Consider the following 26,555-nt stretch of genomic DNA (forward strand, 5'->3'; position numbering starts at 1 on the left):
GGTTTGGTGGCATGGCAACCTAGCCCCCTTTTCCATCCGTACCCTGCTTCAGATCATTTGAGGTGCCTATTTTGAGTGCTTCTTAAGCACATCTGATTCTAGATAAATAGAGGCAGTATCTTAGATCTGTGATTCCGTACTGAAGGAGTTAAAGGGCCAGGCACGACCCTCCGATGAAGCTCGAGAAAGACCGGGTCCATCAGCCTATCGACCTGGGATCTCTCGGAGCCCCTAACTGCTGACGATTCTGCCGCGCTGAAAACATCCACCCATTGGTTCGGCACGGCTGTAAAACTGCTCTTGTTAATACTATGGGGATGTTTTTCTTCCAACTACTGCGGCCATTTCAAAGAGAGCCGTAAACACATGCTGAATTTTTATACAAAGCATCTTCTTAAATATAATATAGAAGCTCTAGTGCTAAGCTGGGAAAATAACCATTTTCATACCCATCAAGAACAAAATGAAGGTTCTGGCTGAAAGAGACTTTACTGTGATTCCTGTTAACTTTCTAATTTCAGGGGGAAAAAAAAAATCCCAAGGGTCTACTCGAAACAGGACGAAAGTAAAAAAGCATTAGATTTCTAATGGGAAAAAAGAAAGGAAAAGGAAAAGTCGTTTTACATAAAACTCTCCCAGATACTTATTTTTTAAAAGCTGTTCCTACAATTTTACAAGTGATGCCCTGAACGGCAAATCATATTTTGGAAAGAAAGGACATTGGTGACATAGTTAACACATTCTCTATAGAGTAGCAACTAAGACTCCAGGGCACTCTCAAAGCAAGTTATTATTACTTAGAGGTTGCAGCAGTAAAAAAGTTTTTAAAAGGAACAAGAAAGGGGGTTAAACCTGATACTGTGCTAAGCATACAGTATTCCAATGAGCTGAGGAATGCCCGTCAGTGGCAATGCCTCCGACCGAGAGCTGCTGACTGCTGAGGATAAGAATTCAACACCCCACCCCCAGGCCCACCATTTTCTTTTCGGTAAAGAGAGTGTATCTGACCAGGAAGAGAAATCAGATCTGGTTCACTCTTCACCAAAACCGAAACCAAGCCAGACTCCTGGTGATGATTTCCACCGGCCCCCATGTGGTTAAAGTTTCCACTGACTTTCAAAATGCTTCATAATTTGGTTTCAAGAGCAGCAGAAAAAGGCAAATCCCTTTATCTGCCCAGGAGTAGAAATGGTCAGTGACGCCGTGAGAGGATAAGAAAACAGAAGTCTCCCCTTGGATGTTACAAGCGGAATCCTGCAGATGACACGCATGTAAACGACCCTGAACACAAGATCCGGCCATCTCCTAAAGAATTTTATTCTATTTAGAAGAAAAGCAGCAATTCCCCCGCCCCACCAAGCCCATCTCACTTAATGTGCCATTTGATCTAATTTCTCACACACGCTTGCATTTTGGAATTTCAAAAAATCAATATGCATATTTTGAATGAGTATGCGATGATGAAGCACCAGGAAACCAATGGTTTCATGGGACCTCTTCTTAAATACGTCTCAGAGGCAACTGGAGATGAGACGCAGCCCTCCCAAAGTCAAGCTTGGGTTTCTGCTGTCCACCAAAGGGGTAATCTACAGAAAGACCCCTTAAGATCCTGTGTCTGCATAGGATCTTACATGAGGGGGATCCCTGGGAATTTTTCACGCAAATAAGAGAATCTTCCCCAGAGATGTGAGTGTGAGCGAACAGCATGGGCCATCAGGCTCTGGGGAAGACGATGGAATTCCCTTTTGAAAGCCCCACATGTGTTAATCCCAAAAGAAAGCTATGGGCTGGAAATCCTCAAGGACTTGGGATTCTTGCGCATCTCACAATAACAGCTCAGAACACAGAGAAGGCCCAGGAAATCTAAGTTCCGCTGTCCCAGCAGGGCAGGTGCACGTCCCCTGCTGGCCACCTGCCCAGATGTGCCCCTTATCTTTTCCTGTGAGTCAAGCAAGCCTGCCCCTTTGAGAAAGGAATCTTACTGCGACCCTACCACACACAGCTGTGTCCTGCACGCCCTGAGAAAAACCACTGCATTTCGGAAATTTGAAATGGTATCACAGAGCAAATAATCACTGACGTCAGTGCTTTCTGCAGTGTAAATGAACTCTGGGTATTATCTCGTTTGGTACAGTGGGTTTTATGCAATTACTGTGTTTTACAGTGTTTTGGCCATTGCCAGCTAACCCCCACCGTGGTGGGAGCAGAGAGAGTCCACCCTCTGGACTGACTGCAAATTCATTAGTTGCGATGAATACCCTGAATAGGACGGTGTCCAGACACTCCTATTTCCTTATATTTTCAAAAGGACATGCATAAAATACAAACCCCACAAATAATCGGGAAGGACGTGAAACGTCTTGACCTTCACCTGGCTTGATGCATGCCATGTGTGTCTTCAAGTCAAGTGAGAAAATGGCATGGCCAGAGCTCCTGCTTAAAAAATTCCAGACATGATCTACACAGGGATATAAACATATCTGGATTTACAGGACTTCCCTGGTGACTCAGTGGTAAAGGATCCGCCTGCCAATGCAGGAAACATGGGTTCAATCCCTGGGTCGGGAAGATCCCCTGGAGAAGGAGATGGCCACCCCACTCCAGGATTCTTGCCTGAAGAAATCCTCATGGACAAAGGAGCCTGGTGGGTGACGGTCCAGGGGGTCGCAAAGAGACAGGACTGAGCGACTCAGTAACACCCTCTCTATATCCTCTGTAGCAGGGCCTTTCAGTCTGGGGGTCTAGTTATAATGCAGCTATGACTCAGCAGCTCTGGGGTGGGTCGGGTGGGTGCACTCTGCTGTTAGCAAGCTCCCAGGCTGCTGTTCCGGGGAAGTGGGGAGGAGAAGCCACGATGGGTCTGGGTGGGTTCTGCCCAGGGGCGAGGCGGCACGTGGGCTCCGTCCAGGTACTTACCCTGCATCTGACTCTGAGGTTGAGGGTTAAAAGCAGTGGAGTGGTTCAAGGAGGCCCGAGGGTTGGGTGTGGGGGCTGGGTGGTGTGGGCTGACCCTCATGGCCGTTCGCCGCAACTGCTCCAGTTCACTGAGCCGCTCGGAAAAGGACAAGCTCCCGGGCTTGGTCTGATCGTCTAGTTTCTGACGATGTCCTATTGCGGGGAGGGGGTGGGGAGGGGGAGAGGGAGGCAAGGAAGGAGGGAGGCAAGAGATCAGAAAATGTACACTGCGGATTGGCTAGAAGTCGGGTGTTTCTGGGTCTCCCCTCCCTCTCCCCTCACCGCCTCCCCACCCACACTTGGACCTGCTGGAGACCTGCACATTCACAGGCACCCCTGGGGATTCGGGGCCGGCAGACGGGGGACCCCTTTCGTCATACTGCTCAGGGGGCGCTCCTTTGGTCTGGCCCTGGGCGCCCACCTCGACCTTCTGCACCCATCTGCAGGGGGCAGAAAGCAGAGGGCACACTGGGCTTGGTGGCAGTGGTGATGCATGGCGGGAGAAGGGGGGAAGGGGCACATCGTTGGCACTTGCTTTGCCCTGCGCTGTGGGCTGGAGAAGCAGCCCCAACAGCTTACCCCCCAGCACACACCCAAGCCCGGCTGGTTTCAGAGCAGCGAAGTGGGCCCTGGAGCTTAGCGGCGCGCTCGGCCAACAGGAAATAAGGTGTGGCTGCAAACCACAGCCCCGGGAGGTCAGATTTCCTGTTAAGTGCGGGGCAATGGCCCCTTCTCCGTTCCTCGCCAGCTTTCCGAGAGCATCCTCTCTTCCCTGGAGCTGACTTCCCCGGGCTCGGCCTCCATGGATCTGAGATTCGCAGCAGCCCGGGTCCCCTGGAGCCCAGAGCGGGCTGCCAGCAGAGTGGAGGTGCTTCCCCGGGGGGCCTCTGGAAATCCAAGGCAGGGAGGGGGACCCTCAGCACCGCAGGAGCCAGCAAGTGTCCTTGCCTGCCTAGCTCCTCATCAGGCACCGTCACCAAGATGCAAGCAGGAACCCTTCACTAGAGAAGGGCCAGGAGGAGGGCTGAGCTTCCTCTTTCCACCCTTAGTTCTTTATCAAAATGTCTTTCTAAAAAATGTATTTTTACTTTCTGACTGCACTTCTGGGCTTGTGGGATCCTAGTTCCCTGACCAGGGATTGAACCTGTGCCCCCTGCAGTGGAAAGGCAGAGTCTTCACCGCCAGATGGCCAGGGGAGTCCCCACAATGTCTTTAAAGCAGAGATTCAGGCCTGTCGAGCAGAGCTGAGGCTCCCAGGTACCCAAGTAGCCACAAGGGTTAGAGGGGTGGGGCTGGGCTTGACCAGTTCATTGGAAGAAAGAGCTACTGACCAATTTCACAGCTTACATCCCCCCCTCCATCATCAAGGGACCTCAAAACAAGACTGGGGAGGCAGCCTCCTTGCCGGCACACTCCAGCGGCCTTCCCCATGCCTGACCCCCTCCTCAGTGAGAAAGATGATCCCTGAATTCCAGCCCCCCACCCCCAGCCCAGGGTGGGAGTGGAGTTGGGAGAAGTACATTTCAGCCCAGCTCCCAATGGCTACAATTATAAAATTAAATTTTATAACTTGTATTATGGTTCCAAATCTCCGTGGTTTGCCGTTTCTTCCTGCTGCCAGGCCCCTTGGCACAGCTAATGCTGTCTCAAATTCCAGACCAGAAAAAGGACCCACTATACTGCAGTGATTTTATCACGAGCAAGACCTGTTTGGCTCCGAGATGAGGAAAAATACTTAAGCATAATATTTGTGTAGTTCAAATGCAATGCTCCCTCTTTTCATGTGTCACCAAGGCAAATCTGGTCTCTGATTCAGCCCCTGCAACCCACAGCCCTCGGCCTGAACCAGGCAGCCCGAGTCACGTGGGCCCAGCACACATGCAAGACCTCTTAGCCGCTGAGTATTTTAAGCACCAGCCTTGTCGGTGAAAGGCCACAGGGCCAGCTCCCGGAACAACCCCTGCCACCCCTTTTCCTCAGAGGGACGAAAACAATCTTTTTCTAGAACATTCTATGTCAGTCCATCATGGAGTTGTTCGTGGCCTCCGGATGGAGCGTCTCTTGACTCCTCTCTCCTCTTATCTCTGTGACACATTCTCAGCTTCCTGACTGTCAGACTGAAAAAATCTGAAGCTTTCTTGCAGAGGAGCAAATGATACCAGCTCAAAGGTCATCCCAAGCATATCAGTATGGTCCTTCCCCTGCCTAGCACCACCTAGCGCCTGGAGTTAGGCGTCAAGGCGAGAAGAGGGCAGGACACATACTTCTGAAAAGTTCTACCGCCTCAGAAAGAATGCCAGTTGTCATAGGGGTGGTGCAGAGGCTTATAGCAGGTTTTGTACCCATTTCAAAACTGCACATTCCTTGGGCACCCAGTGGTGTTTTTGAAGAACAGCGTGTCAAGGACAGTAGGTGATTCAGGAGAATGATGTGTACCAGATCATTCCGAACACATGGATTTGGTGTTTTGGAGCCTCTGGCCAGCCTTTGAAGAGAGGCCTTCGGTTGTGTCTACCTCAGTCCCCAAGCTTGGGGAACATGTGCCACCAAGAAACTAAACAGGAATAAGTCGTTTCAGGGAAGCCACTACTGCGGCCGGGCACAACACAAGATATATACATATTTTTTAACGAGACCCCTTCTCATCACCCTATGCTTGAAAAAGAAAGTTTCAACGTGTGAGCAGTTTTTGCACCAGCTGACACCTGCCAAAATCGCAGTCATTTACAGAGATTAACTGATGACTGTCTGCTTCAGCAGGAATGTTTGGGCATAGCTCTCAGAGAAAACAATTCTTCACTCTAAGCTCTGTTCTAAGCCCCGAGAGTCTCAGGGCTGAGTTTAATGCCGGAGGAGGGGTGAGAGTTCACCCCACACCCTCCCTGCGTGTGATCCTGGAGTAAGTCAGAGCAGTATTACCCTCCTGGGGACCCTGAGACCCTCCTCCCAACTTGAGCTGGAGAGCTGGAACACCGAGACACGGGGGAGATAAAAAGCATTATATTAAAGGTGTGGTTCTGATGCATTCAGAAGCTAGATCAAAGGAAGACCTAATTCTTCTTTTCTGAAACCATCAGATTTCGTGTGCCAAAGAGCAATATATATATTTTTTTTGCATGAAATATAGAAGCTTCCGATATAAACTTTCAAGCTGGGGAAAATGAATGCTTTTTCTGTCTCCAGTTTCCTGTATCTGTGTGCAATTAAGATGTGTTTGCTCCCTGAATTTTAAATACAGGAGTATGGAGAATGTCCACTATCAAATTCACTTTTCTTCTTTCTTACTGACTACTGGGCTATCGAGGGCAGCAGGGAATTCAACCCTGGATCAAACCTTCTGGTAGAAATTATGTGAAGCCTCGAACACATGCATGTTGGCAGCCTGGATTTTTTGGACACGTTGGCAGTCAACTGTGAATGTTTACAAGGTGGTCTTGAACACAGTCACAACCTCAAGATGTCATACAGGGACATCTGATCCTAAATTATGTTTCTCTATTACTATTCTCACATTTTTTTAAAAAAGTACTTGATTAGAATTTTATATATATGCAAAACTATACAAAGCCAAAAGAACCACCACCAAAAAAGAATGAAAACTAATTTATCCCATCTGCTAAATTTTACTTCTTCATTCCAAAGACATACATCCTATAGTCTTCTGGAATGGGTGCCCACTGGGCATCCCTAAATGTTAGGATATTTGTGATGGATAATGAGACCAGCTTTTAGTTTTCTGCTATTGAAAACAAGGCTGAGTGGGTATGCATATTTCACTGACAACTGAAGTCCCCTTTTCAGGAAACCATTGTTGATCTGCGGCTCAAAGTAACTGAAATATAATATAGATCATCCTCGAATTATGATGGCTAATGTCCCAATAAATCCATCCTACACTGAAAATATCATAGACTGAAAATGCATTTAAAACACCTAACCTATCAAACATCCTAGCCTACCTTAAACGTCGTTAGCACATTAGCCTAGAGTTGGGCAAAATCATCTAACACAAAACCTATTTCATAACCAAGTGTTGACCATCTCAAGTCATTTATTGAATACGGTGCATAATGAAACTGAAAAACAGAACTGTCGTTTGAATACAGGCGGTTGCAACTTTATCTGTTGTTGATCCCTAAGAGGTCATGGCTGATCACAAAAGCAGCTCGCCACGCATTGCGAGCCCAGGAAAAGATCAAAGTTCACAATTCAAAGTATGGCTTCTACTGAGTATGCATCACACCACTGTAAAGTAAAAAAAATTCTAAGTAGAACCATTCTAAGTCAGGGATAGTCTGTATACAATCTCTATGGGAGAAAACGGATAAGACCAGGTTGTCACCTTTTCTTATCAGGTTCTGTGTAGAGAGAATCATTTTCTGACAGTAAACATGTAAGTCCATGTTTCTGATATGAGTTTACTGGTTTTCTTGATAGATTCTCAGCAGAAAAATTAGAAAAGGTGTGTACTCAAAGCATTGCCAGCATGAGCAGCTGAGAAAAACTGGTGCAAAATGATAAGACCAAAAAGACATCTATCGATATACGTGTGTGCATACACATCTCTGTCTTCTCTGGTAGCTCAACATCTCCTACAATGCAGGAGATGCGGGTTTGATCCCTGGGTTGGGAAGATCCCCTGGAAAAGCAAATGGTAACCCACTTCAGTATTCTTGCCTGAGAAATTCCATGGACAGAGGAGCATGGTGGGCTACAGTCCATGGGGTCAAAAGAGCAGGACACAACTTAGTGACTAAAACCACCCATGTACATCTGTCTCCCTCTATCCATCCATCTATCTCATTGTGATTCTTCTAAAAGGGTACATCTTTTTCAAAAGATGTTTGCCAATCAATCTGATGCTAATGACAATATCTGGATATAAAAACATCGATATTTCTTTCTTTAATATGCTATCCTTTATGGACTAGGGGAAAGAAACTCACGTGTATCTAAGACAGCTCATTTTTCCTGGTATAATATTCTAACTTCTGGGCTCCAGAGTCAACAAAGTCATTGGGACTTTAAAGTAATGATTCTGAATGTGGATGTGATCCTTCCTCAAAGCATCTTGCAGGTGGTAAAGTAAAGCTTTCTAACTGCCAACCTATCCATCTGCTGGCTAATGAAATGCTGGGAAATATTGTCCCATATTGTGTATAGGTTATATATACACAGATTTATACACATAATTATATAATAATGTATAGATTCTATATACATTATATACACAATACATAATGTGATATAAGACATATACTGAGACATGTTACTATATTAGAATACATACTATCAGGTCAGTTCAGTCACTCAGCTGTGTCCGACTCGTTGAGACCGCATGGACTGCAGCACGCCAGGCCTCCCTGTCCATCACCAACTCCCGGAGCTTACTCAAACTCATGTCCATCAAGTCAGTGATGCCATCCAACCATCTCATCCTCTGTCGTCCCCTTCTCCTCCTGCCTTCAATCTTTCCCAGCATCAGGGTCTTTTCAAATGAATCATACTATAATACATGTTTATATATCACCCAATGGTACATATACGTGGGTAGCCTAATTTTGGCGTGCTGCATTTCACACAGTCGCAGGGAGTCAGACACCACTGAGTGGCTGAACAACAAGCCCAACTTTCCCTCCACCTCCTCCCATAGCACTGAGCTTAGAGAACAGCGCAAGGCTGAAGTCCTTCTGAACTGAAAGGCTAGAGGAATTAGCTTCATTTTTAAACTCCTATGTGGAAGTGAAGTTCAGAGAGATTATGTCATTTACCCAATCTCACACAGCCAACTAGACAAACAGCAGGTCTGAAAACACACCCACCCCCTCAATCTCTCCGCTCCCCCACCTCACGCTCCATGCACCTAGAAATACCCATTTCCCTGACTCCCACGTGATCAGAGCCACAGTGTCCCATGGCTGTCCGTCACAGGGACCCTGGGCACTTGCGCGACGGGCACCCTCTGCCTTGACCATCCCACTTCCGTTCCCGGCTTGTTCTTAGAACAGAAGACAGCCAGAGCTGTGAGGGGGACCCCTCCCAGAGAGCTGGGTCTCAACACATCCGCGCGGGCATCAGAGTCTCCTGATGTCCTGGCAGGTCTGGGGGCAGGCCTGGCAATTTCAGAAGAAGGTCCAGGTGATGCAGAGGCTGCTGGGGTTCCCGGGGAGCATGACGGTGACTGTCAGCCCCTCCTTCCCGCCGTGCACGTGTTTCCAACCTGTGGCTCATCTGCCATGGGCTGGAAACTAAAACACCAAATCTACCAGAACCGTGTTTAGACTACATGTCCATGGACACTGAGTGATGGCCTTGTTTTGGTGATAACTATTTTGTGGTCTTTAAAATTTTTTTTCTTTTTTTTTAAAAGATTCTTCAGCGTGCTGTACAGAGTGCCTGAAAATGGGAAAACTCTGCCTGCAGATGGCTGTGACTGTTTCTCTCCCATCATCCTGGAGAGGATCCCATAAGTCGCTGTTGCAATCATCAAGAGGGTCTGGGAGGGGAACCCAGAATTCTCAAATAGGAAATGACTTCTGCCCTGTCATCTAAGGAGAGGCTTCAGGGAACAGCAGAAAAGGGTTACATGGATCCTATGGGTCCTTCCCAGAAATGCAGGGGTTATGACCTCGGAGGCCCTGCAAGGATGGGGGTGTACATGTGCTGTGCTGTGCTTGGTCGACCAGTTGTGTCCAACTCTTTGTGACCCCATGGGCTGTAGCCCACCAGGCTCCTCTGTCCATGGGATTCTCCAGGCAAGAATATTGGAGTGGGTTGCCAGTGCCCTCCTCCAGGGGATCTTCCCAACCCAGGGACTGAACCCAGGTCTCCCACATTGCAGGTAGATTCTTCACTCTCTGAGCCACCAGGGAAGGCCAGAAACACTGGAGTGGGTGGCCTATCCCTTCTCCAGAAGATCTTCTTCCCAGCCCAGGAATTGAACCGGTATCTCCTGCACTACAGGCGGATTTTTTTTTTTTTTTTTTTTTACCAGCTGAGATACCAGGGAACCCCGGGGGTGTTCATACTGAGGCTTTAATCCCTCTCCCTGAGAGAAACAGCATGGCACCAGTGAAATGGGACTGCCAGTCTGGATGTTAGTAACTCTCCATCCTAAATCTGCTTTTCCACCCAACTTTCCTGCGGACAAGAGCAAGTCTCTTCATCGCTCAGCCTCCTTATCTGGAAGCCTGGAATTAAAGGACTAAGACGGATTACTGCAAGGGGCTCTGAAAGCATTCACAGCAATTACATCTGCAGTGATTCGACTCAACCGGATCCTGTTCGACAACTCTAAGCAGGGGCTTTCTTGAACAACTTCACGTGACGTTAGGACTCTCAAGAGTTTGCTTGCTGTCTCTGTTTCGGGCAGATCCCTGGCCTTTGGGAGCCATCAGGCTGGTATTCAGAACTCTAACTCAAAGACGGGAATCTCTCCGGCCTGCCCTGCTCCTGGGTGTGCTGATGGCTGGCAGCTTTGCACAAGGCATCCTGGAAACTCACTGCCCACCCCGTGCCTCCTGCTGGTTCAGCCGTGGCCCTCTGAACAGTTACAAGTGACCTTGGATGTCAGTTTTCACAGATCCTTTCCCCTTTTCCCCTGGAGCCTTCACTGAGCATTTCCTGGGACCTACCAGCCAGGACATCCCCTTCTGTTTCCGCCCCTTTCCCACGATGGCCCAAAGGCTGCATCTGGAGGGAATGGGCCATTCAAGTCACCTTAAAAACGTGCTAGCAGGTTGTCAAGGGCTGCAGGTGGGGGGGGGGGGGGGAATAAAAACCACTCTGCTGAACCTTAATCCAGGGTGTCATCTTCCTGCTTCCCTCACTGGTTAGAAAACAATGGTACTTTTCAGTGCCCTGGCGACTCCCTTCCGTCAGTGGTCAGAGGAATGTAAGGCTGAGATTAACGCCCATCGTCCCACATGTGCAGCTGTCCAGCCCCCTCACCCACACGCCTGGCACATGGAGCCGGTGGGGAGAAGCCACCAGGGTGCCAGTGTGTCCTAGGCCGTGGGTTTCTACCGACCGATTCTATAGATGTGACGTTTACCCCCGGAGAATTGCCAACAGGGACTGCGATGGCCATGGTTGAGAGGAACTTTGGTTCTCTCGCAGGTTGCTGTTCAGTCGCTCAGTCGTGTCTGGCTCTTTGTGACCCCATGGCCTGCAGCACGCCAGGCCCTCCCTGTCCATCACCATCTCCCGGAGTTTGCTTAAACTCGTGTCCATGGAGTCGATGATGCCATCCAGCCATGTCATCCTCTGTCGTCCCCTTTTCCTCTTGCCCTCAATCTTCCCCAGCATCAGGGTCTTTTTCAGTGAGTCAGTTCTTTGCATCAGGTGGCCAAAACATTGGAGTTTCAGCTTCAGCATCAGTCCTTCCAATGAATACTCAGGGTTGATTTCCTTTAGGATGTACTGGTTGGATCTCCTTGCAGTCCAAGGCACTCTCAAGAGTCTTCTCCAACACCACAGTTCAAAAGCATCAATTCTTTGGCGCTCAGCCTTCTTCATGGTCCAACTCTCACATCTGTACTACTGCAAAAACCATGCTTTGACTAGACGGGCCTTTGTCGGCAAAGTGATGTCTCTGCCTTTTAATATGCTGTCTAGGTTGGTCATAGCTTTTCTTCCAAGGAACAAGTGTTTTTTAATTACATGGCTGCAATCATCTTCCACAGTGATTTTGGGGCCCAAGAAAATAAAGTATGTCATTGTTTCCAGGTAAGTGAGTGAGCCTTGAGTCTGCGTGTGTGTCTGGGTCTTTCTATCCACGGTCCTACAGTGGCCCCTCACACGGCATAAACACATGCTTTAGAGGTCAGGCTGGCTTTTGCTTAGCCTGCTTTCTAGACTAGGAGGCAGACAGCCTGAATTCCCTGCTTTGCTCTGGCCACACCGGCTACCTTGTCACTGCTCCTATATGCCTGCCTCAGGGCCTTTGCACATGCTGTTTCCGCTTCTCACCTAGTCTCCAGATATGCTTAAGTTTCATCTTCTCCCCAAGGAATTCCTGAACATCCTAGGTTAAGCCGCACTTTCTCCAACCTGGCCAGTCCCAAGCCCTTTATTGTTGGTTTTCTCCATAGCACTTATTAATGTTATTTATGGTCTGTCTCTGCCCACAAGGCTGCAAGCTCTATGAGCCAGGGACTTTGTCCCTTTTCTTCACAGCCGTATCCCCAGTGCAGAGAAGAGTACCTGGCACACAGCAGGCTCACTGAACGTTCACTGACTGACTGACTGACTGGCTGAATGCTGGTGCCAACCAACTGTCCTCCATTAGACTGCGGGAAAGTAGGATTACTCAGGGCAAAGGAAATTTGAACGACAGTTTTTAGCTGAAATGGAACTGAAGAGGGCTCAGAAAAACTACTTAGGGAGGAAAAATATCATCATGGAACATAGTTTTGTGTGGAGAGCTGTCTTATGGGACGTTAAACAGTCTGTAAAACTTGTCTTCTCTATTTTTTTCCTTCCTTACACAAAAAGATAAAAAAGAATGGATAAACGCCCTTTTGTGTGGAGCTGAGTGTAGTACCCTCACATAAGCAAGGCCCTGCTAGAGCTTCCTTGTGTTTTTGGAGAGAGTATTCCGCCCCCCCCCCCCCACATACACACTCACACACACACAGTGTCTCATGTCCCTAGACACAGGCTAAGACACAATTGCTAGAGCAAAGCCTGGAAGGAAAGGTGTAGAAAGTGGAGAGTGAAGCCGCCTGGGGCCATGACAAAAACAACACCTAACCCAGACTTGAGGCCAAAGGGCCGCACAGGGCCTGCCCCCTCCATCCCCCGCTGAACCATGCCCTCAAAATTCACAGGACAAAAACACGAAGCAAAATGGGGTTCCCTGAAGTGCCAGGCTCATGGTGACAGGTAGCGGGGTTCTGAGCTCATCCCTGTGAGCTTTCGGAGACCCAAGGCCCCCTGAAAGCAGAGGAGTCAGGATGGGTAGTCATCGGTCACCATGGTTACCCCCTGTTTCTGTCTGGTGACTAAGGAGCTAATTGCAGTTTAGGGCGGGGGACCCACCTGGTTTCATGTGCTCCTGACCACAGGTAGCCCTCTCCGGGGGCGGGGGAGGCAACGCCATGGACGGGTGCAGACAGCTCACAAGTTCGAGATTCTTTCTCCTCTGCCAGTTTGTGACTGCAAGTCCTGTCAGCCTGTCCTCAGGGAAGGGACAGTCTCGAGAAAACCCCGTGAGTGGGTAAGAAAAAGTAACTCCAGGGTGGTACCTGGGAGTCTGTGGATCCATTTATCTGAGGGGCTCCTCCCCACAAGGACAGGCTCTGTGAGTGGGAGGCGGCTTTGGAAGGATGTGTTTTGGTGGTGAAGCGGGGGTCGAGTTGAGAGGCGGGGGTCGACTTGAGAGGCGTTAACCTGGCTGTGGAGTCCAAGCCTCAGCAGTATTAGCCCCGGGAAAGACAGGCAGGCAGGCTTGGAGGAAGGAGAACACTGTCCCAGGTGTCCATAGGCTCCACCTGCTCCCTCCAGCTGCCTGGGTGATGCTGGTCCCCCACAAGCCTTCTGACACCCTTGTGGGTCTCCACTCCCCTCCAAGACCTGCACATACTATGCACAAAAGGCAGAGGGCCCCAGCCTGTTCAGACAGAGCGGCGGTAAACTGAGGGCCCTGGAGGTTGGATGGTGTGCCCCAGACAATGCTGGGTGAATGAATAAATGAATGCATTCAAGAATAAACAAATAGATGTCAAGCCCCCTTCCCAGGCTAGACCTACTCAGGGACATACATCCTACAGCAGTAAGGAAAATTCAAAGGGTAAGAAAAAAGCCCCTCTCATTGCTAAAAGCTCTCCTGTTGGTCCCTGGTGGGGGTGGGGTGGGTGGGGGACTTTCCCAGCAGCAGGGGAGGGGCGGGAGCGAACAGCATCTGATTCCCGTTTTCTCTCACGTCACAAATGCCCACTGACTTCTGGGCTGGCCTCATGGTAGCAGGAGGCCAAAAGGCCAACTCAAAGCCCTTGCCCAGGTCCTTTAATAGATAGCCAAGCAGGCGCCAAAGGACAGTGGCCCTCTGACCACTCACTGAGCACATGCTCGTAAGAAAGCTAGTAGTAACCAGCAGTCTTTTGCAACCTGCCCTTATCCCTACCTCACGCCATTCAGAGAGAAAGCTGGCAGGTTATTTTGGGGATACTGGCCTCACTCAGGCTAAGTTATTATCCACTGTTGCCCACACACAGCTGAGAAACAGCATCGGTGGGGACGGTGGGGGGTCCTCCCCCCTCAGCTACTTGAAAGGGCAGTGGCTCTTCGTCTGGGAGTCCCCAAGAGGCGCTGCACGATGATAGAAACACTGGTCCCGTGCTTGCCAGGTGATCTTGGGAGGGAAAGTTCTATTTATCCCAAGACATAAGTGCCCCCTATTCACCCTGATGACCCCATCTGAGCCAGTGCTAGAGGGAAGGACAAGAAGGGTGTCGATACTCCCCTCCAAAACCCCTGCACCGATCTGCCGTCCGAATCCTTTGCAGACTGGACAGCAGCAAACGACAGGTCTTCCTCCTTCCATCTTCACCTGGGGACTCGGTCTCTGCAAGGCTGACTCGCGTGGGACCAGCTTCCCTGCTTGCCTCTGCTACCAACGCCAACAGAACCGACTTTGCGACGGGCAGTTTGAACCTTCTCTCCTTTTAACTCCGTCCACAGTGCCCTCTTCTGTGCGAACACTCTGGTGTGTGAAAGCGCAGCCTCCACTGGGTGAGGGTGTCCTCGTAAACGGCGGGTTACTCCCCGTCTTTTCTCAGCCAGAGGGGAGCCCCCACCTCACTCCTTCTGGGTCTCTTCCCCACCCCCAACTTTTTTTTTTTCTTTTTCTGAAACCACTTCTGCTTCCTTCATTTTCTCTGCAGCTGCGGCAGAGAGATATAGTAAAGCTACTGTATAGGATTTTGAAAGCAGGGCCTCTGAGAGCCTTCCAAGCCCCGTACAAGCCGGTTATTCTCTGGCTTATTTTCTTTGGCTTCAGGTTAGTAACACAGAATGAGTCAAACAGTATTAACTTTCAATAGGGAAGTGGTGTGGTCAACCCAAGCTGTTTGCGGCTAGATGGTGCAGATAGGTAAGGCAGGTAGTGAAGAACAGCCCATAAGGCTGCGAAGAGGCAAAGGAGGGAAGGCAGCCTCGCTCAGAAACATCCAACAATTCGGTCAACAGGACTCTAACCATCTTTTTTTTTTTTTTAAGTTGGCTGACGAATGAACCCCAAGGTCTCTGGCCGGCCAGCTTCCTGAATTTGGCCAGGTTGGGGCTCTGTAGCTTGTACAATTGAGCACTTTGTGGGTAGAAGGATGATTTTTTTTTTCCTTTTCTTTCTTTTTCTTTTTAAATGATGCCAAAGTCATAGGAAATCGAGTTAGGATAATTTAGGCCCTCCTTAGGGCCTGTCCGTCTGGGTGGACCTTTATCCATTTCTTCCCCCTGCTTGGGCTGTGAGTGGGCTGTGCCCTCCACCTGGTCCTTGCCCATCTTCTCAGCCCTGAACCTGGCTGCCCAGGTTGGGGCCTGGCTGCAAACCTGGGCTCTCCTCCAGGCCAGGTGACCCCCCCAGGGGGATGCGCTTGCTCCCGTAGACATCAACTCTTGCTTTTAGAAGCTGATAAGGATCTTCAAACCATCCGATCCTCTCTCTCTCTTGTTCAACAGGTGAGGAAACGGAGGCTCTGAGAGGGGATGGGGGCTGGCTGAGGTCTGCAAAGCCACCTGGGGCCCGGGATCTGCGATCTTTCCACGTGGCCACCTCTCCCTTGCCCAGAGCTCAGGATTGCTCTCACGGCTCAACAGAACAGCTCCAAGAATGGCTCAGCTCTTGAGACTCAAATTTCAGCAGTTCCCGGCTTCTTTCTCCCTGCCCTCAGCTACTTATTTATTTTGAGACCAGCTGAATCACCCACGGAACAGAGCGAGTTTCTCCTCCCAACAGGCTCCGACAGCATGTCAGTGAAGGAACAGGACAGCAAGCCAGCCTCTGGAGCCTTGCAAGGTTCTCACCTTGGAGCAGCTGCAGGTTTTGACTCCTCCTGGGAAACTGGCAGGAAGGCTCAAGGGTGTAATATTTCACCTCCCTGTAATCTAATCCCCAAATCTCAGGCGAGCAGCATATATAAAAAGCCATGGAAAAAAAAAAAAAAAGGAACAAGGACTCAGCAAGCAACTGAGTCCTGCAATCTCTGCAACTCTTCCTAAGCCTTTCATGGAAAAAAAATAAAATAACACAGCCTGAGAGGAAGAACTGCATTTGGTTTTGGAAAAGAAATAGATATTAAAATTAAACTCAGTTCTCTTTACTGTGAAGTTTGCCTTTTGTTTGTTTCCAAAATGCCTATGGGGTGTGTAACAGTAGGAAAGGAAATATTAAGATATCCTGATGGCAAAAAGTAAAGCTTCTGAAAGTATGGATTCAGTGGGGCTGATTTAAATGCCTTTATTTTTTCCCCTATGGTTTTTCTTCTCATCAATCCTAGAAGACAGGATGAGAGGAAATGTACCTTCAAGAAGCCAAGTTTTATTTTAGATCCCTGAGATTTTTGTATAATATACACAGCTATAATAACATTTCCTATGCTTTTCTGTTATCTAATTATGTATTTATAGATTTCTGATAGACTGATAGATTACCTGACAGACTGTTTACAAAGCACTTGGATATTTATCATCTCAATTCATGCAAAGCAATCTTCTGCATCAGAGCTATTATAATTATCTCCATCTTATAGATGACTCAGTGGAAGCTTCTAGATGCTAAGCGTCTTGGCAGATCACACAGCAGCATGTTCAGTTAAGAAACAACTACATTTTGATAAAATCTTTGTTGGGGAAAAGAAACAAAGGAAGCAGGGCAATATGGTGAACTTGGTTTGGCTTCAGCGAGGAGAAAATTGGTGAAGTAATGCAGTATTTCTGCAGTATTTGGGGTTAAAATAGTATTTTATTGCAGTGTTTGGGCTGGAAGGAAAAAGACAAAAAAGCCCTTACTGTCTTGTATCCTGAGAGTTCAATCTGCAATGATTAAAAACAACAACAAAACTTGGCAATGGCAAGTATCTGGCCTCCATTTAGGCAGAATTCTAGTTGATTCCCTGGGGAGGGGCATGGGATGCGGGAAGGGGGTCCCCCTGTGTCCAGGGCATGTGCTTTAAGAGTAACAGCTAATATTTAAGGAACACCTCTGCGCCAGGCACCGTGTGTCAGCGCATGGTCCTTTCTTCAACGAGCACCAGAGTCCCCAGAGATGAACACATCATCTTCCCAGGGCTGCATATGAGGAGGCCATGCTCAGGGACACTGACCTGACCACAGGGCAGAGGTGACCTTGAATCAGGCCATCAGCTCTCCAGCCAGGCTGCCGACCACTGCTCCAGCCTGTGGCTCAGACCGCCTCTAATCCTCACATCCCTTAGCAAGGCGTCGCACGCCCATTCTACAGATGGGGAAACTGACGCACCGGTATGGAAGTGGCAGGGCTCAGACAGGAAGCCAGGTCAGTCCACCTCAAAACTCCTCTCTCACTCCCCCGACTCAGAGCTTCATTTCTGAAGCTCGGGGCTGTGCCCTTTAGCAACGCCAGAAACAGAAAGATGTGACTATGGGTATTTCTCTGGAGCACTTTAAAATGAGTGAATTAGAAATATCATAAAACCACTTCAGAGGTAAGTAAAAATAAGGTGATACCAGGAACACATCCAAAAAGGGCCATAAATGTATATAGTTCTTAAGAGCTTAGATATTTCAAATATTTGCTTTTTATCTCAAATGACCAGAAGGCTGACTTCTAAGCCATGGTGAACAAAAACAAAAACAAACAAACGGAATCTCAAACGTTCGCCATTTCAGTGTATGAAAGTACTCTGAAAGATTCAATAACAGGCTGAGTTTTAGTCAATACTTGCTTTAATGGAACCTGAGTATATGTAAATCGTGGAAGCACCAAAGTAATGTATTGCCATTAACTTACTTTATAGGGGTCTAGGGAGTTGGCAGATTAATTCAACTGTATTCCTTAGAAAAACGCAAACAGAAAAGAACTTTGCTTTGGGTACTTCAATGTTACCTTGGCTTTCATCTACATATATATAGCCAGAATATTTGGCTTGGCTATCAGGAAATTTCCCAATGACAAAGCATAACTTACTTGCACAAAGAACTCACTGTAAATATATCACAGGTAACTGAAAAAGGCATTTCACAGCCAATGTCAGTGTTTGTGACGTGTCTGATAATACAGCTATAATGCTCAGTAATAGGCTATATCTAACTTACCCCTTCTTGATAGTCAACTGTTCATGGCAAAAAAAGCAAACCTTTAAAATAAATTTTTATAAAGGAAAAGAACATGGAAAGAATGGGAGAACACAGAAACTGCAAGCTAGCTCAAACGAACTTAAACACAGATTTAGACCAAGGGGGGTTAATTCTACTTTACTTAAACTGAACCTCTCTATATTTTTTTTTGTGGTGTCAGTGAGTTCTATCAGACCCACCGGATCCAATTCTTACTAATGCTTTTCTTAGCTACGTGGCTTACAAGAAAAAAAAAAAAATCCAAGTCTTCGCAAAAGCTCAAGGAGAGTTTTTATGAAAAATGGAAAGTGGTTAGAGTATAAAAAATTTCTAAGTCCATCCCAAAGCTGACAGAAGGATGCATTATAAAATGCTGTGCCAACTGCAATGCATTGCTCCATCGGGTCACAAGGTACATTGGGCAGCTAACGGAGGCACCGCGAGGCCCAGAAGGGTCTCTGATGGTTAGAGGTGGGCGCGTGGTCACTGAAACGTATGTCTGAGTGTCTTTGGGGGAAATGAAGGAAACCCCTACCAAACATAAACCAGAAGAGAAAAATCAAAGACAAGTGTAGAGAGACACGTTGGTTTAGGAAACTCAGAGAGTGGCTGAGTGTCATGCCCATGAACCTTGGCTGTGGCTAATGGGGGGGGTGTTTCCGGGCACCCCAGGAGGTGAGCTCTGTGCATCTGCTGTGAGAATTGAGACCCCAAGAAGAGTTTGGCACATTTCATGTCAGTTTTCTACAACAAAGCAGAGGAGGCTCTCCCAAGCTGTGTCACTCGTATATCTGAAAGGACTCACAGGTGAGACCTCACACACCCACTGTTTGACAGACAGAAGTTTCCCCCCTGCTGCTAAGTCACTTCAGTTGCGTCCAAGTCTTCGAGACTCTATGGACTGTAACCTGTCAGGCTCCTCTTGAGTTTTTCCACCCATCTCAACCTTTGGGGGCAAACCCATATGCCCATTGAGGGATTTAGGAATGGTGTCCAGAATGTTTCAAGGGTCCATAAAAATGCAAGAAAAGAAATTTTACTGTGTCTAAATACAAAAGGAAAAAAAACTGAAAAAAAATCAAAATTTATAAATGTTTAATTAAGTGTCTTAAAAAAAATGAAACATTACGGCAACTTCATGAATTTTTAAACTTAGGAATCACAAATTGTTTTTGTTTCGAGTCCTCTCATTTCCAAAGGATACCAAGATTCAATGCAAATAACTGCTGCATCTTTAGAACACTGACTGTGTGCCAGGCATCCGTTCAAAATGTTTGACCGAGGCTGTCGCATTCAGGTTCCCTGCCCTGTGAGGTTCATACGGCCACTGTCCTTGTTTTCTGGAGGCTGGGTCAGGCCGGCACTCTTTCCTCCCACCCCACGGTCACCCACAGTCAGCAGATGCCAAGAGGGGGATTGCAACCCAGGGGTAATCACTATGCTGATGGCAATGACATCAGGGCTGCAGGAAATTAAATGTGTTACTCATAGCCAGATTAATTTCAACACCAAGTGATAAAAGCCATTCAAAAATTTACAGCAAAAAAACATCTAATGTAGGACCTGGTGTATACAGTATATGCCTGATGTGATGAAGGATATATTCCACCCCCGCCCCCTCGCCCCCCGCCCCGCAGAAGGAGACCGCCAAGAATCGACCTCTAGGGGGCGCTGTTTGTGGGGAGCTCAGGGCTCCTGTTTTTCTGATGATATTTTGCTATCATCCTTTCAGAGGGAACTAATTTAGAGATTATCATTGGTCCTGTTGCCTGGTTGGACAGAAGAGGACAGTGAAGAGAAAGTACTTAGGATAATTGCATTAGTTCACACCCACCGGCCTGGTGGCGCCAGTCTGAAATGCAGGTCCCCCAGCTGAGGATCTAGAAACCTTTTCACATGTTTCAAGATTAAGAAACTAAAGCCTAAATGCAGACAGGATTTTTTTTTTCTTTTAACACTTCATACACTAAATTCTAACAAGGACTGGGATGTTAGCTTATATTTCGACTTCACTAGGGTGGCATTTAAAATAGTGATGTGGGTTTCCAATGGTCCAGAGGGACAGAGATATTCAAAGTCATGGTTTAAGATTCAGTCCATGTTCCTTCTCTATCCCCTGCTCCCCTATATTAGACTGAGAAGCTACCTAGATCATTTCTTTATGTTCTCATTGGTACCTGGAAGGAACCACTTCTTCCTTCCTTTCTGCAGCAACACTGAACATCTTGGTGACTTCTGTATAAGACAGGGCTAGTTACCAAGAGGTCACAGGCCTGCCCAGGTCCTGGTAAGCTAATGAAGTGGCTTATCACTGCTTCCAGGGGCAGGAGCTTACTCCCTCCAGGGTCCTCTTATAGCTCTCTCATCCAAAGGGCTCTTTCAGATCTTAGCCTGGATGTGAAGGGAATGTAAAGGGGAAGTCACTCAGTCGTGTCCGACTCTTTGTGACCCCATGGACTATACAGTCCATGGAATTCTCCAGGCCAGAATATTGGACTGGTTAGCCTTTTGCTTCTCCAGGGAATCTTTCCAACCCAGGGATCGAACCCAGGTCTCCTCATTGCAGGCAGATTCTTTACCAGCTGAGCCACCAGGGAAGCCCAAGAATATACTGGAGTGGGTAGGCCTATCCCTTCTCCAGTGGATCCTCCCGACCCAGGAATCAAACCAGGGTCTCCTGCATTGCAGGAGTTTCCCTGAGCTATCAGGGAAGCCCTGATAAGTCCACTAAAAACTCAAGTCATGGAAGTCTTTGTTGTTTAGTTGCTAAGTCATATTCCACTCTTTTGAGACCCTGTGGACTGTGTAGCCCACCAGGTTCCTCTGTCTGTGGAATTTTCTAGGCAAGAATACAGCAGCAAGTTTCCATTTCCTCCTCCAAGGGATCTTCCTGACCCAGGGATTGAACCCGGATCTTTGGCATTGTGAGGTGGGTTCTTTACCACTGAGCCATCTGGGAAGCCTGTGGGAGTCTTTATCTATACAGAATACTTCTTGGTCTAGTTTGATGCTACTAAGCATAATAAACAGAAAGACATTCTAAAATTCATTGGAAACATTTAGGCAGGATTATTAGTGCTTTAAAAACTGCTTTTGCCCAGTCATCAGATAATTGAGGAGCTTCAGCACAGCGGGGATTATAGCTCCAGTGGAAGTCACCCCAGAATGTCCATCTTAACAGTGAAGCGCTATTCACAGCAGGGAGGAGGAATCTAAGTAGAACATTCTACCTCTCTGACCTTCTGTCTCTCTCCTTTATATTTGGGTGAAAGGGAAAAAAGAATTCTTTTTTTTTTTTTTCTTTTCTTTTGTGGATCATGATTTCACCTAGAAAGAATGAAAGTCCAAATCCAACATTTGAAGAATCCAGGGAAAGGGGGATTAAGTAGATGATTGTTCATTGCTTAGAGGACATGATTAAAGCAATTCCCAGAGAACAAGGTGATTAGGGATTGATAATTACAATCCTGAGATCACAGATCTGGAAAACCATCTGGCATTCCACTAACCAGTCAGGGGCAAAAAAACAAAAAATTTGCATCCTCCTAGCAGGCTGTATTGGAGAAGGCAATGGCAACCCACACCACTCTTGCCTGGAAAATCCCATGGATGGAGGAGCCTGGTAGGCTGCAGTCCATGGGGTCGCTAAGAGTCGCATACAACTGAGCGACTTCACTTTCACTTTTCACCTTCATGCACTGGAGAAGGAAATGTCAACCCACTCCAGTGTTCTTGCCTGGAGAATCCCAGGGATGGCGTAGCCTAGTGGGCTGCTGTCTATGGGGTCGCACAGAGTCAGACACGACTGAAGTGACTTAGCAGTAGCAGCAGGCTGCATGGGCTTCCTGGCGGCTCAGTGGTAAAGAATCCTCCTGCCAATGCGGGAGACACAGGTTCAATCCCTGCCTCAGGAAGATCCCCTAGAGAAGGAAATGGCAACCCGCTCCAGTATTCTTGCCTGGGAAATCCCACAGGTGGAGAAGTCTGGCGGGCTACAGTCCGTGGGGTTGCAAAAGAGTCGGACACAATTGAGCGACTAAACAATAAGAAGCAGGCTTCACACTGTGCATGTGGGCCCTCCAGGAATCTCTTTGCTGAAGGGGGAACTGGACTTGGACAGCTCGTTTGTGGTCATTTTTGCCACATTACTCATTTTTCCTGCCTGCCTCTGCTGGAGGGAGAGGTTTATGTTGGGCACCACCCTTGCTTCAGGTCCCCAGATGATAGGTCCCTAAGCAGACCGTGGTGACAGACATGGAACCAGTCATCAGCCTTTATGGCAGTGTAGGCGGTACATTTGATAGCATCCTCATCCCAGGGAAAATGCTGGTTCCATCCCGTTGGTACAAAAATGATGAATGTCAAGACTATGAGGCTCTGCTCCCTTGAAGAAAACTGAACCAGAATTTTATTGATAAACTCTCCTAATAAAAAATTTCCACATAGAAAATTTCAATACAATAAAGCTCAAGTAGCAGTTGGTGTAGTTCTTAAAAATAAGACTTTGGTGTCTGTGGATGGCAGTGTCTGGATGGCTGTGTTTCAGTTCTGGCTTACGAACTAACTGTGTGACCTTGGGCAAGGGACTGGATTTCTCTTTGTGTAAGGATCTATCCTCACCTGATCTTGCAAAAATTATGTCAATTAAGGTACGTGTAGCTCTTTGTACAGTGCTGAGCAAACAGTCAGCACTATCGGAGTGTTTTGTATTATTAATTATTGAAAAGCGAAAGTGAAAGTGTTAGTCGCTCAGTCATGTCTGACTCTTTGTGACACCATGGACTGTATAGTCTGCCAGGCTCCTCTGTCCATGGAATTCTCCAGGCAAGAACACTGGAGTGGGTAGCAATTCCCTTCTCCAGGGGATGGACCCCAGGTCTCCTGCATTGCAGGCAGATTCTTTACCATCTGAGCCACCAAGGAAACCCATTATTATTATTATCAGGCATTTTTATTCTTAAGAGAAAATAACATTTTAAAAGAAAACTGTACATTAGTCAATTACCAGAGAAATCCATAAACATTTCTGCTCATCCCACACTTCTCTGGATAAACTTGATTTCAAACATTTTTAGGTCCAATATCGCCATAAGTTTATAGGTATCTTTCATGCATTTCTTTTTCACTTGAAATCTACTCGCCATAAACAAACATTCTGTTTCTTCTCTCCATATATATCTTCTCTCTCTCTCTCCCTATATATATATATATATATATATATATATATATATATATATATATATATTTTATAGCTTTGCTATTTGCATTCAACATCATAGAAAACAGTTATATTCATGTGATATAGTCTCAGTAAAGTCTTTAACAAAAGCAATTGAATGATGAGGAATGAAGTCTATTTTAAATTGACCGATTTAAACTATAACTCTCCAGAAAAATGTCGTTAGTTGGCAAGAAGGCTAATGCCCCAGAAAGTAGCATATTCCAAAGTTTTTAAGTCATGGCTCCACCCTGGCTAACCTGTTACTCTGAATCTCAAGAGTTCAAACACAGCAGGTACCGTGAAGGGCTCCATTAACTCGAGGGCAGAAGTTGTCCTAGAAATGGTGAATATTTGTTTTATGAACCTTTAAAATTTTTAGTTACTCAATGTTCTAGATGTAATGGACATCTGGCCAGCCAGGTGATGGCTTGTGCCCTCACAGTGACTGTCCAATCCTGAGTCCACCCCACTGGGACACCCCCACCCACTTCCTGCCCCTAAACCCCTCCTTTGCAAAGTATCTTCCTCTATGGCAGTAAGTCACGCATTCAAATTATTTAGTGAAATATCTGTAGAGAATACGCTTTGGTATCTCAACATTATCATATTACAGACACATGGGCTAAATTACAGACACATGGGCTGAGTGCTGTAATTTTCCATTAGGTTCCCCGAAATATTAAAAAAATACATAAAAGCAATCTCAAATATCCTTTCCTTGAAAACTCCTTTCACTCAATCTTTCATGCTTAAAGAGAAGACCATTTTTTAATATGTTGACAAGCTTCTAAATGTTCTACTTACAAACTGAAGACAGGTCCTACCTTGCGGCTTACAAGTACTATTCCAGCAGAAGATACCTTCTGCTGGTGTTCTTTCCCCATAATAATTTTAATTTTCAACAATTAATCATTTCTCTATTCACCTGAGATGTACAAATAACCCCACAAGATGTGGGAAAAACAAGTTTTTGACTTATTAAAGGGCAGGTCAGTTATGGAAAAGAGCAAGTGATCACCTGAAATGGAAGACAGACATTTTCACTTCTTTTTGGAAGACACTTTTTGCTACAACTTCGCCACTGAAAACCAGGAAATTGGTTGGGAAACACCAAGTGATTCCATCAGCCTGGCCAGCAGACTAGCAGCGGCATGTTCCTTAATTCTTTGTCCTTTTCTTAATTACCTTACTGGCAGGCTGAATGAGATAAGCTTTCCTTCCGGTTTGTGCAGAAATGCTTTAAGTTGAAGGCTCCATGCATGCACTCAGGCACTGGGAATTGCCCTTTCTAGACAATCTTAGAGCTGGGACAAATGTGAGAAGTCATACAAGCCAACAACTCGTTTCAAAAATGAAAGTACTGGGGCCAGGTCAGAGAGTCTAGAATAGGTCATGTGCAGATGGTATGCCGGGATGGGGAGGTAAATGCATGAATGGAGAGACAGATGGATGGATACAGTGGATTAGTATGAGGCATCAGGAGCTCCTCATTGTAATTCTGGCTTCATCACCAACTCTTTCTTTCCAGCCTAAGCATATCATTTCATTTCTCTGGGGCTGCTTTCCCTTATCAATGAGGTAATTAGCCCTGAAGGCTCTCTCAGGTCCCTTTGAGCTCTCATAGTCATTAATTTCACAAAACAAAAGAACTTTTCAAAACGATTCAGCTTGGCTATGCTGGAACCATGTTGCCAGAATCACCCAGAATTCATAGCACCATAATGACGGAAGGGACTTGGGAGGTCTTACTAACCCATAGATTTGACACTGCCTGGGCATTCTAATTTACATGCAATGACCTCTCTTAAAACGGCACTGAAAGTTAAAGTCGCTCAGTCATGTCCGACTCTTGGAGACCCCATGGACTAGCTTGCCAGGCTCCTCTGTCCACGGAATTCTCCAGCCAAAATACTGGAGTGGAGAGCCAATCCCTTCTCCAGGGATCTTCCCAAGCCAGGGATTGAACCCCGGTCTCCTGGATTGCAGGCAGACTCTTTACCATCTGAGCCACCAGGGAAGTCCAAGAATACTGGAGTGGGTAGCCTATCCCTTCTCCAGGGGATCTTCCCGACCCAGGAATCAAACTGGGGTCTCCTGCGTTGCAGGTAGATTCTTTACCAGTTAAGCTACCAGGGAAGCCCTAAAGCTGCATTGGAAAGAATACTTCACACTACTCAAAACATGGTAACAATCAGAAGATGTGTTTTACACACACACACACACACACACACACACACAGAGGAATATTATTCAGGCATATAAAAGATACCCTGCCGTTTACCATTTGCAACATGGATGAACCTTGAGAGTGTTATGCTAACTGAAATAAGTCACACAGAGAAAGACAAATACTGTATGATCTCACTTATATGTGGAGTCTCATAAAAAAAAACAAAAAACCCCACAAACTCACAGAGACAGAGAGTAGATTGGTAGTGGCCAGGGGTCAGGGTGGGGGAAAGGGATCAAAGGGTACAAACTTTCAGTTATAAGATGAAAAAATTCTGGGGACCTAATGTAGAGCATGAACTATAGTTAACAGCACCGCATTATATATTTGAAAACTGCTAAGAGGGTAGATCTTAAAAGTCCTCAACAGACACAAACAAACCGTCACTATACGATGTGAAGAATGTGTTAGCTAATCTCACTGTGATAATCATTTCTCAATGTAGACATATATCAAATAATCATGTTGTAAACCTTAAACTGACACAATACGCCAACGATATCTCAATAAAGTTGCGGGGGTGGGGGAATTCTGTTAATAAGTGGCTGTGAACAGTTTCATCAAAAAGTAGTTCCCACCTTGAATCAAGACATCCAAATGATAATAAGAAAAATGCATGCTAAAGGCCCGCCTTGCTTCCCGGAGTGAAAAGGCAGCATTACCTGGGTCACCCTGGGAGACTGTGTGCATTTGACTTTTTTCTAGAAGTCCCTTGTGAAATAGACAGTCTCTACCTAAGCCTGCAACACCTCTTTATATCATACTTGTATATATTCATTTAATTTAATTTGACTTTTAAGTTAATTTTTCCCCAGACCCCAAATTCCATTTGGCAGG

General features: G+C 46.8%; 1 protein-coding gene across 4 annotated transcripts in view; it reads right to left on the reverse strand.

Annotated features, from left to right (window-relative positions):
- Positions 1-26,555, reverse strand: part of RUNX1 (RUNX family transcription factor 1) — a 265,388-nt gene that overhangs the window by 40,240 nt on the left and 198,593 nt on the right. For 3 of the 4 annotated variants that reach the window (XM_043474678.1, XM_043474676.1, XM_043474675.1), the window contains one exon: positions 2,917-3,108. The exons of the other annotated variant lie outside the window; for it this stretch is intronic. In XM_043474678.1, coding sequence (XP_043330613.1) covers positions 2,917-3,108 — 192 coding nt within the window. The remainder of the gene's footprint in view (positions 1-2,916; positions 3,109-26,555) is intronic. 4 annotated transcript variants of the gene reach the window in all.

The sequence above is a fragment of the Cervus canadensis genome, chromosome 7, assembly GCF_019320065.1.
Source record: "Cervus canadensis isolate Bull #8, Minnesota chromosome 7, ASM1932006v1, whole genome shotgun sequence".
Taxonomy (NCBI): Eukaryota; Metazoa; Chordata; class Mammalia; order Artiodactyla; family Cervidae; genus Cervus; species Cervus canadensis.